The sequence below is a fragment of the Benincasa hispida genome, chromosome 9 (assembly GCF_027475165.1).
Source record: "Benincasa hispida cultivar pf3 chromosome 9, pf3_genome.v1.1, whole genome shotgun sequence".
Lineage (NCBI taxonomy): Eukaryota > Viridiplantae > Streptophyta > Magnoliopsida > Cucurbitales > Cucurbitaceae > Benincasa > Benincasa hispida.
Window position 1 is genome coordinate 37,260,096 of NC_143486.1, and position 17,480 is coordinate 37,277,575.

At 34.9% G+C, this 17,480-nt stretch overlaps 1 protein-coding gene across 14 annotated transcripts; it reads left to right on the top strand.

Annotated features, from left to right (window-relative positions):
* The first annotated feature begins 2,718 nt into the window (after positions 1 to 2,718).
* On the top strand, positions 2,719 to 17,251 carry LOC120085647 (sterol 3-beta-glucosyltransferase UGT80A2-like). Of its 14 annotated transcripts, none has more exons than XM_039041755.2 (14): positions 2,719 to 3,538; positions 6,530 to 6,714; positions 7,498 to 7,737; positions 9,572 to 9,683; positions 10,879 to 11,049; positions 11,832 to 11,895; positions 12,043 to 12,100; positions 12,387 to 12,564; positions 14,439 to 14,569; positions 15,387 to 15,489; positions 15,583 to 15,659; positions 16,120 to 16,167; positions 16,245 to 16,394; positions 16,819 to 17,251. In XM_039041755.2, the coding sequence occupies exons 1-14, from the start codon at positions 3,472 to 3,474 to the stop codon at positions 16,984 to 16,986; spliced, it is 1,752 nt and encodes a 583-aa protein (XP_038897683.2). In that variant the 5' UTR covers positions 2,719 to 3,471; the 3' UTR covers positions 16,987 to 17,251. The 14 variants fall into 14 exon arrangements, with proteins under 14 accessions (XP_038897683.2, XP_090174222.1, XP_090174223.1 ...); XM_090318096.1 differs by having other exon boundaries at positions 3,188 to 3,538; positions 14,466 to 14,569; XM_039041753.2 differs by having other exon boundaries at positions 3,256 to 3,538; positions 9,572 to 9,728.
* The last annotated feature ends 229 nt before the right edge of the window (positions 17,252 to 17,480 follow it).

Genomic DNA, 17,480 nt, shown 5'->3' on the forward strand with positions numbered 1-17,480 from the left:
CTTCGATCATGTCCTTAAAGTCTTGCCAGCCTGATTTTTCATTGCCGAATGGAATATGGATGTTCTTTCTTCCTCCAGAGACTGGCCAAACAATGCATTCTACAAACCACTTCTCCTTTGCACGAAATTTAGTCAGCCTTATGAAGCTTTGATAAACTCTTTCCTTTAATAAGAAAAATTTAAAGGTGGAACCAGATAGAAGTTTGCGAAAACTCTTATAGAGCCATTTAGTTGAGGATAAGGAGAAGAGAATAGACTGTCCTTTCTTTAAGTCTTTTATGAAGAAATCGGATCCTTCTTATCCCATATGGAAGGAATGGTCAAGAATGCAGCAGGATTTAAGTTCCATGGTTGGATACAGGGCAAAAGCAGGGTACAAAAAATGAGAGGAGGGGAGGTGCCAGAGGGTGAGCAGGAGGGAGAGGGAGAAATGGCGGGTGCGTGAGGAAGGGGTGGGAGGACGTGGGGTGGACGGAAAGATGGGTGCGTGAGGAAGGGGAGGAGAGAGGGGAAAGAGTTTTGAAGTCATTTTGAAATAGACTTTAATTTAAAAATGAGTTTTTTGAAAAATATTTTTCTCAAATTAATCTATAATAACAAGAAAAAAGAATTTATGGGGGTTTGATTTATTAAAAATGAAAACAAAATAAAAGAAGGGATTTCTCTCTCCTTCTTCAGAATGAAGCAACTGTAACAGACATTTAACAAACAATTTCGGCAGTCAATCGTTTTATCCAATAGCTCCGGATGGTGACGGCGAGCGGCTCCCAACATTGATGACAAAGCGGTAGATCTGAACAGCAACGACGGTCACATTTTGAACGATGGTGGCAGAAGGTTTTCGAATGACGATGAGCAACTCCTAGTCGTGACAACAAGCATCTAAACAACGAGAGTTTCGAACAATGGCAGGCAATGACGGTGAACAAATCCAAATGGCCAGAGTTCCGAGTGATGATAGTTGGCAATGGCGAGCAGATATGAACGACGACGTTGAGAGCATCTGGCGGTGGAGACTACATCAAGCAATTTCCAGAGGCAAGCGGCAAGCTTCGAGCGATTCAGAGCAGCGGCGGTAAATGGCGGGTAGTAAGCTACGAGCAGTGACGTGTGGTGACTGTAGCATCCAGGAGCAGGAGTGGGGAACATGGGCTTCTAGCAGTGGCTTCAAATGACGGCAATGGGGAGTCTCAAACGGCAGCAACGAACAGTTTCAAATGGGGGTTTCGAGCGTTGACAGCAAGTGATTTCAAGCAGCAACCCCAAGGGTGGTGACGTCAAATCTGAACAGTGACAATGAGCAAATGTAACAAACAATTATTGAACGGCGGCAAGCGATTTCAAGCAACGATTCTTGTCCATGGCAGTGTTTTCTTCACCACCAACCCACTAATTTCGACGAAATCCCTTTTAGAAGCAAGCAACTGAGCGAATATGCAGCGATGGGGCTACTTCTCCGACCAATCTCTCCTTCTTTAGGCGCGAGCAGTGACAACAGTGGCATTAAGAGTAGAAGAAGACCTCCATGTTCAAGACCAATGCGTTTCATCCTTAGATTGAAGGGAAGCAAAGAGTTGATTTGCTCAAATATGTAAGTAGCATTTGCAAGAAAAATTTCTTAAACGAAAAAGATTCATGGGTTATCAACGACGAGTATAAATAGGATTAAAACAATTCAAGATTACAAATTTTGAGCTTTGTATCGGAGCTACAGATTAGCAGAGGAATTAAAAGGAAATCATCAGTTTTAACTAGATCTTAAAACATCAAAGATTTTAGCAATCAAATGGATAGAATTAGCACTATTTGATTACTATGGAATATTTTCAAAAACCCAAAGTAAAGAAAGCTACAAGAAGTTGAGCAAATCTCTACAGTGATGTAAAATACAAAATAAGTTTTACTCTCACACTATTAATTTGTAACTATTTGGATACATGATTTTATGAAACCACTGTGAAGAACTCCAAAAAGAAGACTTAATTATTCACTGAGGGGAAATTTGCCACGAGAAATCCAACTGGACTTCAACAATTTTCTGAATGAAAATATTTGGTGAAAAATGGGGCCCTGTAGTCGATCAATCAATTCAAAGTTCAAAATCTAGGGACCACTTCTGGTCGGATAGAAGACATTTGCTGAAGTCCATCATGAAAGACATATAGGTTAACTTCACTTGAATGTGGAGGATGAAAACCAAGGAACTGATTAGATACAATGACAATCTAATCACTCCCAATTAGGTGTGTCACAAGAAGAGGGGAATAGTCCCTAATTGACAAAAAGCTAAGTTTGTGTGTTATGCTCCTCGAGAAAAAGGATGAACATGACGCAAATTTTACACTTAACGCTGCGTAATTGTGGTGGATGCATACAAAGAAAATAGCTTGGTCCTTGAAAAAAAATTCGAGTAGATATTCCAGGTATGACCAAAAATTCGAGAATGATCTTGGAGAGCCAAATTCGATATGATTATACTAGTGTGATAGAATTGGTAGGCCATATAATGAGAAGAACAGGACAACCAAAGAAGCAATGAAGGTTGGAAAAATACTCCTAAATTTGCGGCAACACACATGACTAGTAGGAAGTCAGTCCACAAAACCAAACTTAGGAGTAGGGGCTAATTTTGAGGAGTAGATTTTGGTCTAGCAAAATAAAGTAAAAAATCAAAATAATATGATATAAAATAATAAAAGATAATAAGAGATTTGATCTAGCTTGTTAGGGATTAAGAAATCATATCCTAATCCTAATAGGATTATGATCAAATCCTAACTAATATCCTCTATAAATACACATTTTACGTTTCATATGAAGTAATTTAAACTTCTGACTTCTTCACTACTCTTTAATTCTACTTGGGTATCAAAGCAAATTATCAAAACTCATTTTCTTTATTTTGATCTTTGATTTACTCTATAAAAATGATGATTAAATATGGTCAATTATAATTCAATTCAGTCACAATCAAAGTTTCATTAACCAATTATAACAACTTTCATCAATCTTTATAAAATTTTTCAAAATTTTATTGATATTGATACTTTCGTAAAAACGAAATTGCGATATTTTCATCGACACCAATATTTCGGACGGTGGCTATAGTTCTAGAAATTTTCTTGGACCCAGCAAGAAGAAAGGACGGGAATTTTTTATTTTGAGTCGATTCGGCGGAATAAGGTTCATTTTCATAACCTGACAAAACCCCCTTGTTGTTCAAAGCTTTTCAAACGACATTCTAAATTTCTAATTACCAAAACACCACTGCTTGCGCCATAAACCGCGTTCCAAAATTCCCATTCGAATATATCGATTGCTTGTTCACTTCACCAAAATGTTCTCCCATTTATTTCCTACAATTGTTTTCCCCTGTTTTCAATCCTACCCTTTGATCATCAATCATCATCGTTTCATCATTTCTAGACACGCAGAGATTTTTGTAGAAGAAGGGACGACATAAGTGGATGAATGGCGGGCAGAAGGGACATTAATGGCGGATTTGGTCCTCAATATGATCATCAAACCACCCCTCCAGGTTTCTTCAATATTTCCCATTTTTTGATCGACTTTTCTTGGAGGATTGTTAATAGATAACTTGCTGTTTAAGGAAACTGTGTCTGTTTTCTCTTCGGAGTCAGCTTTTGGTAACGTTTAGTTTTTCTTTTCCATTCTTTTAAAGCATAGACGTTTGGTTGCTGTTTTTTGCCAATCCGATCATAGCTTAGCTTAGTGGATAAGATAGCTAATCCCATACTAAGGTGGATGGTTCGATGATTCAGGTGGAAATTCTTGAACTACAAACAGAAAAAAGGAGATAGTTGTTATCTGTTTTTCTGTTTCTTAATAAACTTTCTTGAAGTAGAATTGAATGAACACTCGGTCCGATGGCGAGCAGGGGATTTTGGCCCTTCTCCGGCTTGGGGAAAGCAGCGGCTTAGTAGCTTTCATATTCCTGTATGAGTAGCCTCCAATCCTTCTGTAGCTTCGAACTCATCATATGACGCTCAAGTAAATTCACTCGAATGGTCTTAGGTCGACGGATCTTCTCCATCGAAAGAATCCCGTTACGATTGAAACTCAGTTCAGATGCGACTGAACCATTTCTTCCATTATGACATGAGCACTTTTGTTATTGCATCTCTGTTTTTAGTTTTGATAAAGATACAAACAAGAAACAATGTCGCCTCAATCCACCGTTTGGGGAAAGAGGCTGTTTTCTCCAGTTGGCTAGTGTTTATGCTATTGTTTAGGTGTTGTGACATGAGAGGAATAGAAGGGTGTTTAGGGGAGTTGAGAGAGATGCTAGAGATACATGGTCTCTTATTTTTTTTCACGTTTCTTATTGGGCTTCGATTTTTAAAGTTTTTTGTGATTATCCTATGAGCATGATTTTGTATAGTTGGAGTCCCTTCTTGTAGAGGGATTCCCCCTTTTTGTGGGCTTGTTTTTTGTATGGCCGTGTATTCTTTCATTTCTTCTCAATGAAAGTGGTTGTTCTTATATATATGAAAAAAAAAAAAAAAAATTCACCTACCTGACTTTGTTACTGTGATAGTTGGTATTAGAGCTAGGTTCAACCGAGCCTGTGGAGAAGTTCAACCAAACCCGTGGGGGCCTACCTAACTCTGTTTTTACTTGAATGAGATTGAAGGAACAAAAAAATGGAAAGCTTACCAAAGGATTGCTTCGCTGTTGTTATTGTTGTTTTATTTATTTATTTATTTGTGATAAGGAAACAAAATCCATTTCATTGATTTATGAAATAGATTACGAAAGAAAGTCCTATCATAGAGAGTTACAAAATAACACCTCCAATGAGATAAGAGGGTAGATAAGCTGTAACCACAAAAAGGTAGAGATAGATTTCTCCACAATAAGCCAAGGAAAGAAGTAGATTCTCCAAAGTGTGAGAAGGGTTGCTGTTGTTATTTTCTCTCTTTTGTTCTGCTGTGCTAATATAGAGAATTTTGGTGAGTTTGTTTCTTGTGTTTTAGTTTTTGTTGCCTAGTCTCTTTGAAATGAATTTTCAAGTGATTAAAAACACTTTTTTAAAGCACTTGAACATTCTTTTTTTAAGGAAAAATAACTTTTCATTAATAAATTGAAAAAAGACTAATGCTCAAAAATACATCATCCTTTGAAAGAAAATAGAAACTAAAAAAAACCAAAAACGAAAATAGAAATGAGATACAAAGAGTAGAAGACATCCAAATGCAACACAATTAAAACCTAACCAACCAACTCCAGAAAGGAAGCCAAAACAGTCTTTGTTAACTTTGTTAGCTGAGAAAAGTTTCTCGTGTATTACATATTATATTTGTGACCTATTTTGTTCTTATTATTATTACGAATTCTTGTTTCAGGATTTTTTTTTTCATGTTCTCTAGTCAAAATCTGTGTTTTTTTTTTGCCATTTATTATTATCAGTTTTAACAGAATATTTGTTCACATACTGCTTAGTTATTTGCTTTGATTGGTTGAATGAGAAATTGAAATATGACCATTTTACTTAACTTAACTAAAAGTGAGAAGAGTTGAATTTGATGTTTTAAAGTTCGGATGTGTATGATTTTCCTTGTCCAACACGATCCTCTGCCTGCAACTATGTATTCTTTTTTCTTGTCCAACCCATTCTACTACGGGCAGCTGTGTAGTAATTATTAACTAGTGAGTAAACAATGTGAGTGTATTGATCGAATTTCACAAAATTCATTTTAGTTCCCCTTTTGAGCATTAGTCTCGTTTGTTTCATCAGTGAAAAGTTCTATTTCTTGTCAAAAAAATAAAATAAGATAAAGTTGAACTTTTCAATATCTTGGTTGGAATTCCTTAAATGTTCTTTCTTCAAACTTCTCTTTAACACCTTCTCCCGTGAATTTACACACCCACAAATTTGAGTTACTACTTATGATTCCTTCTAGTGCTCTCAATAACGAGCATATCGATCTTCAGCGCATTCCCATCACTTGGTATTTCCTTGACTTGTCCAACCAAATATGTAGAAATAGCAGTTTGTTTTATGAGGTCAATTTTGATCTTAAAAAAGAAATTTTTTTATTGCCATCGTTGGAACACATTCTGATTGAAATCACTAATTTTGAGATTGAACCCTTGGATCAAGGTTGATCCTAACTTCACGTCTCTTTTGTTGGAAAAGGTAATCCGTAATCATGAGGAAGTGGTATTATCCTTGCTGATTGTTGTCCTGCAGGGACGCATTTGCATTTTCTTTTCTCTGAACTTAGTCTTTGAAATTTTTGAACTTAGAAGTAACCATGAGTGATTAAAATTTTACTAAATCTGTTAACAAACCTAACAATTCTTCCTATGAAATTATTCTATATTTGTCAAAATGCTGGGCATAGTGTTTAGACCACTGTTCTTACTATCATGTTGTTATGGAGTTAATCTTGTTGATTATTTATTATTTTCAGTATGCCAACATTTCTATGAGAATTGAAACATAATTTTGCAAACTTGCTTCCTTCTTGGCCAATTAAATACTATTTTTTATTTATTTATTTAGGTGTTCCAGGTCGAACATTTTCAAAAGCTAATAGTCTCCATGTGGAGATATCGTCAGACACCTTGGAATCAACCTCATTTCAGCACCGACTTCAAAGATCAAAAACTGAGAGGCTGAGACATGAAACCATATTTACTGTAGATGCAGCTCAAATATTAGATAATAAAATTCCCATTGATCAGAAGGTATTCGAGAAAATGAAATCCATTAAATATGTATTAATAAGAGACATGAAATGGAACAAGTAGAAGTAAAAAAAAAAAAAATGAAAATAAGCTCCTGATCTGGAAATGGAATCAAAGAGGATTCTTGAAAGGCTCTTCAATTTGTAGAAAGGAAAATAGCCGCTGAAGTTTTTATCCTAAAAATTATTCTTCTTGAATTGGAAATAATTCCTATGCTCATGATCAAACATTCTTCTACTTTCCCTAGTTAAAGCTCCCTCCACTTTGCACACTCTTTTAGTTCTTACATAGACATGTTCATTTGCGTCCCAACATGTGTCCTCAGGTCCTGCCGTAATAGTACTTCTTCAATTTGGTTCTTAAGTTCACTTGAACCAAGCTTAATAGATGATTAATCTGTACAATTTTAGCAGGATGCATTAAGATATTGTCTTCCCGGTCTCCCAACCAATAGACAAACCCAATAGTTTCCACAAATTAGTGTTGCAGAGGCTAATGCTTCTGGGGACTTTGTCGTAACCTTTGGATAAAGAGCAATAATTTTACCATCCAAGTTTGTAATGTCTAAGCTCCTCTTCCTAAGGCTATGACAAAATTTAAATTCGCTAAATGAAACCTTCCACCCTCCTCAATCCCTTCCTACAAAATGCTTTGCGTAAGCTTTTTTTCTTGTTCAACAGGATTAGGAATTGTCTGAATGCAAGTTTCTTCTCGCTGTATGATATTGAACCTGTAATGTACCTTGTTTTCAAATGTTTGTTTTAATGTTTACAAATTTTGCAGTTTAAATTGTTGCACAGAGTAACTACTGTGAAAGATGATGGGACTGTTGAGTTTGAAGTTCAGGGAGACATTGAATCTCAATCTATTAATGTTGAATCTGAAGAAATTTTCAGTAACGTTGATGATGAACACCTTGATACATCTGACTTTCAGTACATAAGGCCCATGCAAATAGTAATACTTATTGTCGGAACTCGTGGAGATGTGCAACCATTCATTCCAATTGGCAAGCGTTTGCAGGTAAACAAACTTTCTGCAATTTGTATATTCATTTCATTTTCTCCACGTCTCAGATTGCCTCCTGTTGTGATTAATATCACTTGATAGTATGTATTTGTAGTACTAGTTTTCTCATGTATGCACATTTTCCATTTTCATTGCCTATTGAGAATACAATATAATTGGACTTGGAGGAATTGGAATCCTCTAGGCTTTGCTGCAAAGGGGAGTTGAGTACCTTTGATTTGCTGCAAAGAGCCCAAATTGGTGTATTTATTTTATGTAGACAAGACTCAGATGGTCATCACCACTTCCTTTCAAATGCTGCTACACTGCTTCCACTTGGTCTAAAATTCCCAGCCTATTTGCTATCAGTTGGTGCCTTACAAACAATGGTGATAGCTCTTCTTTAGGTTAATAAGTCACACCTTTTAAGGGGCAGTCTAGAACTCATTGGTTTGACACAGTTATGGTGTCACTGTGGAAAATCTGGCATGGAGGAATTAGAGGATCCCCAAAGAGAGGAGCCCTTGCCCCTTGTCTAGAAGAACTATGGGCTTCAATCAGACTCTTTGCATCTACATGGAAAGGCAGAAAAAGCTTAGCACTTCTGTCCTCGTAAAAGAACCCTTCCTCAAGTTTTAAATGTAGGTAGTGTCTCAAACATCCCAAGGAGAACCATCAAATGATGCATAAATACCAACCAGAGAAAATGCTAACAGCATTAGTGTTCTTCCCAATGGTTGTAGAAATGGAAAGTTGATTTGTGAATCTTCAGATTATGCTTCATCAATCTAATTTCAATGGTCTCAAGTGCATGAAATTCACACATAATTTTTTCAAAACGCTGCATCTAAATATAGAATCCTTAAAGCAAAATGCAGAAATTCACCCAGCACTTCAAGAAAGCATATCCAATTTTTCTATACTTTCAATTACTTGGCATCAGACCAGTGTTATGGACCGATCTGTGGATATTTCTGGGACTAATAGGAATAACCAATGAACAAGTTTGATTTCCTCACCGCTCCTTAACAGAACTAAGCTGCTAAACTGAAACTTCCTGTCAGTTAAAAAGCCTTCTTCTCCTTCTTCCTCTTCTTAAAGAGATGGACCTGCCATTACCCCATCATTGATGAACATGACTCTCACCTACTGGCTACTACATTCTTGTTTTGCAAAATAATAATAATAATAATAATTAATATTAATAAAATGTCCAAGGTATTTTAGAGGTCATCACAATCTCTTAAAGATTGGTGCACACATTCTTTTCTACATCAATACCCCTACAGATGGTAAATCTTCAAGGAATCAAGAGTAATAAGGAAGGCTGGACAAAAACCTTTTAGAATATGCTGCTTGAGTCATACGCCGCTTCAAGCCTTTACCTCATCCTCTGCAACTATTGTAGTGCTATAAAAAGAGTAGCTTTCAGAGTCAGTTCATTTCTTTTCTTTATAGTCAAATATTTTATTTTGTTTCTTGCCAAACAACAACAGTTATCAGAGGATTCTTCATGAATCCTATAAGTTGAGTTGAGTGAAAACAATTTGAGACTAGGAACATAAGAAACAAACAACTGCATAAACACAGTAACTTTTTAGAAATGAAATCCACAACTTTCTCCAATGTTTCACTAAATTTTTGTAACGACAGCGATCTTGCCTGGACTGTTTGAATGGCAGTCCATCTTGAAAGTTGAAATGTAGCTGTTGAGGAAGACTTTGACGTATGAATTACAAGTGATGAAATGATATAACAATGAGAAATCCTTTTTATCTTATGCTAATCTAAATTAATCATTATTTCCTTGTTGACTTGAAGCTTATTTTCTTGAAACCTATATATGTAGGACTATGGTCATCGTGTTAGATTAGCTACTCATCCAAATTTCAAGGAATTTGTCTTGATGGCTGGGTTGGAATTTTATCCTTTAGGAGGAGATCCTAAACAGCTTGCAGCTTGTACGTACTTGACATCATTTTCTTTGATGTATGGCCTGTCATTTGGTGTGTGTAGTAACTTAACTAAATGTTTACTTCCTCAAATTTATCATTGTTTTCAATTTGTGATTTATTTTGCAGTTAAGAAAAGGGTCAAATATTTGAGTGATTCAAACATTACTTGATTTCAATTGTTAAGGGGAGGTTGTTGATAGTTTTCAGTTTTTACTGCTGTATAAATATGATGCATTTAAATTGTTTTAAGACTGTAAATTATATAGATAATAGAGAGGAAGAAAGAAAAAAACAGAACAGCAATAGCATCCAACGGTATACTTGTTTAGAATGGAATGTAATATAATATCAGTGATTCAGTTGAAACTTGCAAAATATGATCGTTCTGTTTCTAGTTAAACAATGAACTGACAATGATAAACATTTATCTAATGACGTTTTGATTTACTAATTAAAATCCATAAATTAGTTTTCATAATGAATAGACTATTAGTGAGCATCAATATATTTTCTACTATTAGTGAGCATCAATATATTTTCTTAATCTCTATGTTATCTATTTCTTACAATTGAGAATATGGATATAAGTATAACTCAATGACAACAGGAGATACATTGGTTAGTGAACTGGTTTTACAAGTTAATAATTGAGTGATGTTGAATCATAAATCATTAGTTATTGTTTAATTGTAAAATAATTAATTGACTGAATTGCAAGTCATTCATTGACCTTAACTGGTAATCTAATTAGTAGTGGTTGATCTTTTCAAGTAAATTATTGAAACCGTTAGAAATGATTGTGTTATGAAATATCATCTCATTTAATCATGAACTATGATACTTTTCTGATTAATGTATCAGTGAGGTAAGTGATTAAATGGAATTTTGACTTTTTTTTTTCCCCTTTCCTTGTTTATGAGTGGATCAACCTCGAACCTTTAGGAAGGTAATGGGTGTTTTATCCACTAAGTTATGTTCAAATTGTCAACTTCGAGTTATAAGTTCTTGTTTATCCTAATTTATTTTCCTCAGCATCTTTGTTCTTTACGGACATCTTTACATAAAAATTCTAGAAATTCACGAGTCACTCTGAAAGACCAGTCATTTATTATATGTTAAATAAAAATACAGTTTTTAGATTAAGATATAAAATTTTACTTTTTATTCAACTTTTTCTAAATGTTTCCTTATTATGAATCAGATATGGTAAGAAATAAAGGCTTCTTGCCTTCTGGGCCTTCTGAGATACTTATTCAAAGAAATCAAATGAAGGAAATTATTTATTCCCTTCTTCCAGCTTGCAAAGATCCTGATATGGATTCTGGTATTCCCTTTGAAGCAGATGCAATCATTGCCAACCGCACGGCATATGGTTAGATTTGGTCACCATCAATATCAGTTTGTTGCATCTGACGTAATTGATATCCAATTTTGGCAAGGGCTAGTTTCTTAGGAACTGATTCTCAAGCACATTCAATGATAGCTTTGAGTACCTGGATTCTTTCATTTTCTATTATCATTTTGGCACAAAATTTTCATGGAATGAACAAAATCACAGAGTGCAGAACTCCCATTAGAATGACCCCCAATTAGAAAATAACGAAGATAGAGAAGCCAAGAGGCTGCTTTACTTTTAGCTCATTTTCAGTTTTCCTCTGCTTAGTATATTTGTCTTATGTATTAAATATATTCCTGCGTCTAAGTATATTTGTCTTCAAATATCATCTGTTTTCTCATGATCCATATTTCTGAAATAATTGCTTTAACCACATTCACTAAAAACCAGTTTTACTTTTCTTTTGAACTTGATGTCACATAGAAGTTGAAGGACATCGTTCTCAGCACAAATATCCAACATCTAAGAAATATAAAATGCTGGAACAAGAACTGCCAACATTTTATACCTGTATGTGATATCACATTTTATTACCCGTATCAAAGTGATTTTTCACACGGAATTTGGAAACACTTGAAGAGAACTAGAGTTGTCAAAATACTTCTTCGCACCAAAATGGTCCTCTTTTAGTCACTCATTAGAAGTTTTAGTGATAATGACTTTATGTTCTTAAGCTGCTTAGCATGCTGTTGTTACAATTTCATTACTCCGCTAACTAATCTTATTGTTAGTAATTTCTCGTCAACTCTGTATTTTAGGGCACACACATGTGGCAGAGGGACTTAAGCTACCGCTTCATATATTTTTTACAATGCCATGGACGTAAGTCTTGGACTGTTTCTGAACCATGACCTGCTTGACTTGTGCCAATGTTAATGGTTGTGTCATGTATGTATTCTTTTATATACCATGTGAGGTTGATTGCTTAAGTCGGGACTTTTGAACTGCCTATATTTTACTCTTCTCCAGGCCAACTAGTGAATTTCCACATCCATTATCCCGAGTCAAGCAACAAGCAGGGTATAGGGTGAGTCTGTTGCTTTTGATTTTTTTTTTCCATCAAGAAACCTCTATATCTTCTTTGAAAATCAAAGCATTAAGTTGAAATTGTATATAACAATCTCAAGATGGAGAATCAGATATCATAGCCATTCTATATTTACAGCCAGTTTGTATCTTGGGTTTTGTTTGGTCGTTAATCATTGTGTATGTGTTCGAATATACAGAAAAAGCAATGTCTGAGAATTAAATACTTTTGTTTGTTTGCTGAGTTATGCTCTTCTCTAGCATCATTGGTTCTCTTCTATTTTCAGCTTTCATATCAAATCGTTGATTCCTTGATTTGGCTTGGACTGCGAGACATTGTTAATGATTTTAGGAAGAAGAAGCTGAAGATACGACCTGTAACATATTTAAGTGGTTCACAATCCTCTGAATCTGATGTGCCACATGTTTATTTGTGGAGTCCATACCTCGTTCCTAAACCAAAAGGTGGTGATTTTATATTACTACCGTATACTGAATTCTTTTTTTTTTTATAGTACATACAGTTTTAGAATTAGGAACAGATTTCCATTTTTCAGTTTCTGGATGATTTTCTTTTTGAATAAATTAAATGTTTCCTCTCTTTGTTTACACTGATATTCAGATTTTGGGCTCTCATATGAGTCGTCTTCTCATTGTTGCTAGACAAGAAAATTCACCTCCTCAAGTGTAATGTAAATTTTTTCACTTAGCTAAAAAAATTAAGACAAATTTCTTTTTGTCGACAACTTTATTTTAAAACTTTTTATTTAATACTGAATTGGTAAATATTTTTTTGGGAACTTTTTTTGGATTGAAAAATTTTACTTTTATTGTTTTTTGAAGCTAGAAATAGAATGACTAGTATCCATACTTAATTTACTTTAAAAAGTAGAAAAAGATCAGAACAATCATTATCATGAATCTAAAAGTAACGTGCCTTTTATTATAGACAGTAGGGTTTGCTCATTAAAAATATCTTTGGGAGCTTACATCTATTTGTTATGATCTAGTGTGTTTTCTGAGGGGGATAAACCAACTTTCACCCGAGAAGAATTAGGGGTTCACTAAGAAACTGTAGAGATATTTTGTAACTTGTCTTTCTTTTGGGAAGTTGGCTCGAGTTATCAAATTATAGAGTTCTCTTGGGAAATATGCAATAGAATATTCAGTTTTAGCCTCTCCCAGGAAAGCTTACAATTAGCATATTCTAGCCGTAGATGTCTATCAAGTTCTCTTCTGATGTTCAGGATTCTTGACCAAAAGCTTGCAATTTTCAGCATATTGTGCCTTCTGTTATACCTTTCCATCTCGTCTTCTCTTGGTGTGTAGCTCATTGGTGAATTTCTGCAACTGATATGTTGCAAAGGAAGGAAATTCTTGCATTGGTCAATTGCTTCAAAAGATTTTTTCTTTCAGAACATATAGAAGAATAAAAATTCTTTTTGGCTGTGCATTTTGAAGATCTCAACGAGGAATATGTACTGAATTGGGGTATGGATTTACAATTCTCCAAGCATTCGGTAGGCTTGAAATTCTCCTATGTAAATTTCTTTCCATCCCACACACTTTAGTTCATATAGTCTTTTCTCCTAACTTCCAACAATTTCGATAAACGTATCATTGTCGTGTCCAATATATGTACATGTCCGTGCATCTTTTAGAACAATTGAACCTATGAAGATGGGTGTATTAGATAAACATAGGATTCCATCTCAAAACCAATTGAGTATGAGACGAATAATCGATGTACCTTATAAAGATTAAGAGGTATCTCAATCTTTGCAATGTGGGATTCTTAACATTCTCCCTCAAGATGGTACCTTTTGGGTTCACCATTCTTGGGTCTTATCCCAATATATATATACACACACACACACACTTTTTAGATTGAATACCCGTTTGTACGTCATGGTCTTTTAAGCGATATTGGATAAATATGGAATTTCATCTCAAAACTAAATGGTAATGAGAAGAGTAACTCACGCATCTTATAAAGATTGTGTAGTCTCTCTATCTGTTCGATGTGAGATTCTCAGTAGGGTAGAAGATAAATGTTAAAGCATGAAAAAAGTGAGTTTCTACATTAGAAGGAATTCTGAAACATTTCTTTGTTTCTCATCTTTATAGGGTTGGTTATCGTGCTACTGCTATTGATCACAACCCTTTTTACTGAACTTGTCTTCCTTTTGTTTGCCATATAGTCATTTCTTGTATTTGAATTTTGTATATTCGAAAACGAACAAGAGATGGGAAAAAAGAAGATTTGAGCTGCTAAGTCTGCTACTCTAAGAATGCTATTTTTAGATGTTGACATTCACTTTTTTCCCTTTAATTTTTAGATTGGGGGCCTAAGATTGATGTTGTAGGTTATTGCTTCTTTGACCTTGCATCAAATTATGAACCTCCCGAATCACTTGTGAAATGGCTTGAAGCTGGGGACAAGCCTATCTATATTGGTTTTGGCAGCCTTGTAAGTTTGTTGCTTTTTCCTCTAGCCAATTAGATTTTCCCCCAATTACTTTCATATATAATGTATACAAGTATTCATGTTGTCATGTGATTAGAGTGATTATGCTATTTCACGATTTGTTTTTATTGTCAATTGTCATACATGATATTGCTCTTAGTTAAAAGTCTATCTATATTGGTTTTCTGTTTTAGTTTTTTTTTTCTTGTTCTTAAAATACAGGATCCAAATGTGTTTGATAACTGATTTTCATTTTTTTTTTTCCTTTTTAAGTACAATAGGGAGGTGGGGTATTTGGACCACAGACTTTTTGATCGTTAACAGATACTTTATATCATTTGAGCTATGCAGCAACAAAGAGTGATATACTAGAGATAGAAAATTATGTATATAATTATGGAAATAATAATTTAGAGAGAATTTTTCTAGAGAGTTAAGTTAATGAGAAATTTTAGAATAAATTTAGGATGATTAAAAAAAAAAGATTATGTAAGGATAATGCTAAGGAGTGATGTTTGGTTGTATAAAATAATATGTTGTGCAAAATTCACAAAGTTTTATAACGTACAATAGTGCACTTTGTCCTTCAACTTGATGGGGGCATTGAACCAACAACACCAATTAGTAATCAGATCAAAGAACCAAAGGTAATCAACATAAATAAACTATAATTAAATTACATCCAACTGTTGTACACAGTTTATATAATGACAGATTGTACGTTAAGGGAGAAGCTAGTCTTAGATATAGAGAGAAGTATCAAGGCGTGGAGTTGGTAAGTTAGGTTGATGGTTTAGCTACTTTTTCATTTGTTCTTCAGCCTGTACAAGAGCCAGAAAAGATGACACAAATTATCATACAAGCATTGGAAACCACCAAACAGCGGGGTATCATTAACGAAGGGTGGGGTGGCCTTGGAAAGTGTAAGTGTTCAGACCAGTTTTGGTTACTGGCTCCAGTTGCATGCTCGATGAGCGATGTAGCTTACATGACTGAATTTATATCTTTCCTCCCAGCTGCAGAACAAAAGGACTTCATATATTTGTTGGACGACTGCCCTCATGATTGGCTTCTTCCTAAATGCAAGGCTGTGGTGAGGCTTAGTAGATTTTTCTTTGTTGCTTTGAATGCATTTTACTACCTGGATGTTGTCTTCTTTAAGAAGAGCATAGGTCCTTACATTTCAGCAGTTAAGTACATTGAATTCCTGGATCCTTCTCTTATTCTCTGTAACAGCCTTAAACACTGGCCTTTCATGTTTTTAATTTTACGTGCAACAACAAAGGATCAAATTATTTCAAAAAGCAACAAAATATTAGGGAGGAGATAGAAAAATCATATGGAAAAAGGAACTATACCGAAGAAGCAAATTGAATCATGACAACTCGTAGTCCTAAGCCTCAAGAACTTTCTAGGGTAGAGCCAGGAGCGGATATATGTAGGAATCAAGTCGGACTCAATCCCCTTTATATTAACAAGATTGAAGCAGAAGCAACCACTTTCACATGATTGTACGTGTTTTTACTTTTACTTGATTGCTGCTTTGTACTCAGGTGCATCATGGTGGTGCAGGAACAACAGCTGCTGGTCTAAAAGCTGCGGTACTAACTTCATTATCCGATACGTTTTTCTGTCTTAGTATTACTTGATTTGGTTCTGATTTCATTGAATTCCACAGTGCCCTACTACAGTTGTTCCTTTCTTTGGTGACCAACCTTTCTGGGGGGAACGAGTACATGCCAGAGGAGTTGGCCCTCCACCCATCCCGGTTGATGAGTTCTCACTTCCAAGATTGGTGAATGCTATAAACTATATGCTTGATCCCAAGGTAAAAATTGAGATTCCCTTTTCGGTATTGTCTTCAACTATTGACTACTCTCCATTTTTTATAAAGCAACGATTCTAATTTGATCCATTTAGTCCAGTTTGATCTGATTGTTTTAATTGAGTTTGATTTCTTCAGTTTTTTCTTGTTTGGAACAATATATCAAGAATAGTTTGATAGAATAATTACATTAGTCAATTTCAACATCATATGATTTATTAAATTATATTTTTCGTTCTTATACTTAATCATTCTGCCAATTGGGTCCTGGTATAGTTAGCCATCTCATTGAAATATTCTTTTTACACCGTTTAGAATCCTTGTAACAGTGTCATGGATGTTTGGAAAATCTTGGACTGGATTGAAATGAACATGTGATAAATTTGGTTGATTCTAGCATAACATTATTAAGAGAGTGACATGACAGGTAAAACAGCAGGCTGTCGAGCTTGGAAAGGCTCTCGAGAATGAGGATGGGGTCGAAGGAGCAGTGAGAGCGTTCTTCAGGCAACTTTCTAGTAGGAAAATTGAGCCAGAGCCTGAACCTCAAAAGTCAAGTCTTTTGTTTATTAGAAGATGTTTTGGTTGCTCTTGAACCTTGGATTGGGTGGGTTCTCAATTCAATTTGCAAAAATACATTTTTGCTGAATCTTGTGAAGAATGAGGATTTGTTCATGGGATGAAAAAACTACAGTGAGAGCATCATGTATTATAATTGTTGTAAAATTTATCATGTATTATAATTGTTGTAAAGCTTAAGGTTAGAGAACTAAATGGGAGATGGACAGATTGTTCTGTAAAGTCAAGAATTGTGATTGTGTGGTGTAATAAAAGTTTTCAAGTGTCATTGTACAATAAAATTTTATATTTTGATTGTGATCATTAAAATACATTTCAATCTACGTGCTTAAAATTTTATATTGCTTATAGGCCTTCCTCGCTTCAAGGAAAATGAAAGGGGGGATTGAGGAATGAAAATGAAATCTTCATTCTCAAGGAGAGTATTTGCCGAAGTGGAATAGCATCCGTTCAGTGGAACAATCACTGCTCTAAAAAGGACTAGTCTTATTTGGATTTTTGTATAGATGA

Bases quoted from the DNA above. Each gene is read 5' to 3' on its own strand.
- LOC120085647 (XM_039041753.2), top strand. From the start codon at position 3,472: ATGGCGGGCAGAAGGGACATTAATGGCGGATTTGGTCCTCAATATGAT. The intron at 3,539-6,529 runs GTTTCTTCAATA...TTATTTATTTAG, and splicing joins TCATCAAACCACCCCTCCAG to GTGTTCCAGGTCGAACATTT. The intron at 7,738-9,571 runs GTAAACAAACTT...CTATATATGTAG, and splicing joins CAATTGGCAAGCGTTTGCAG to GACTATGGTCATCGTGTTAG.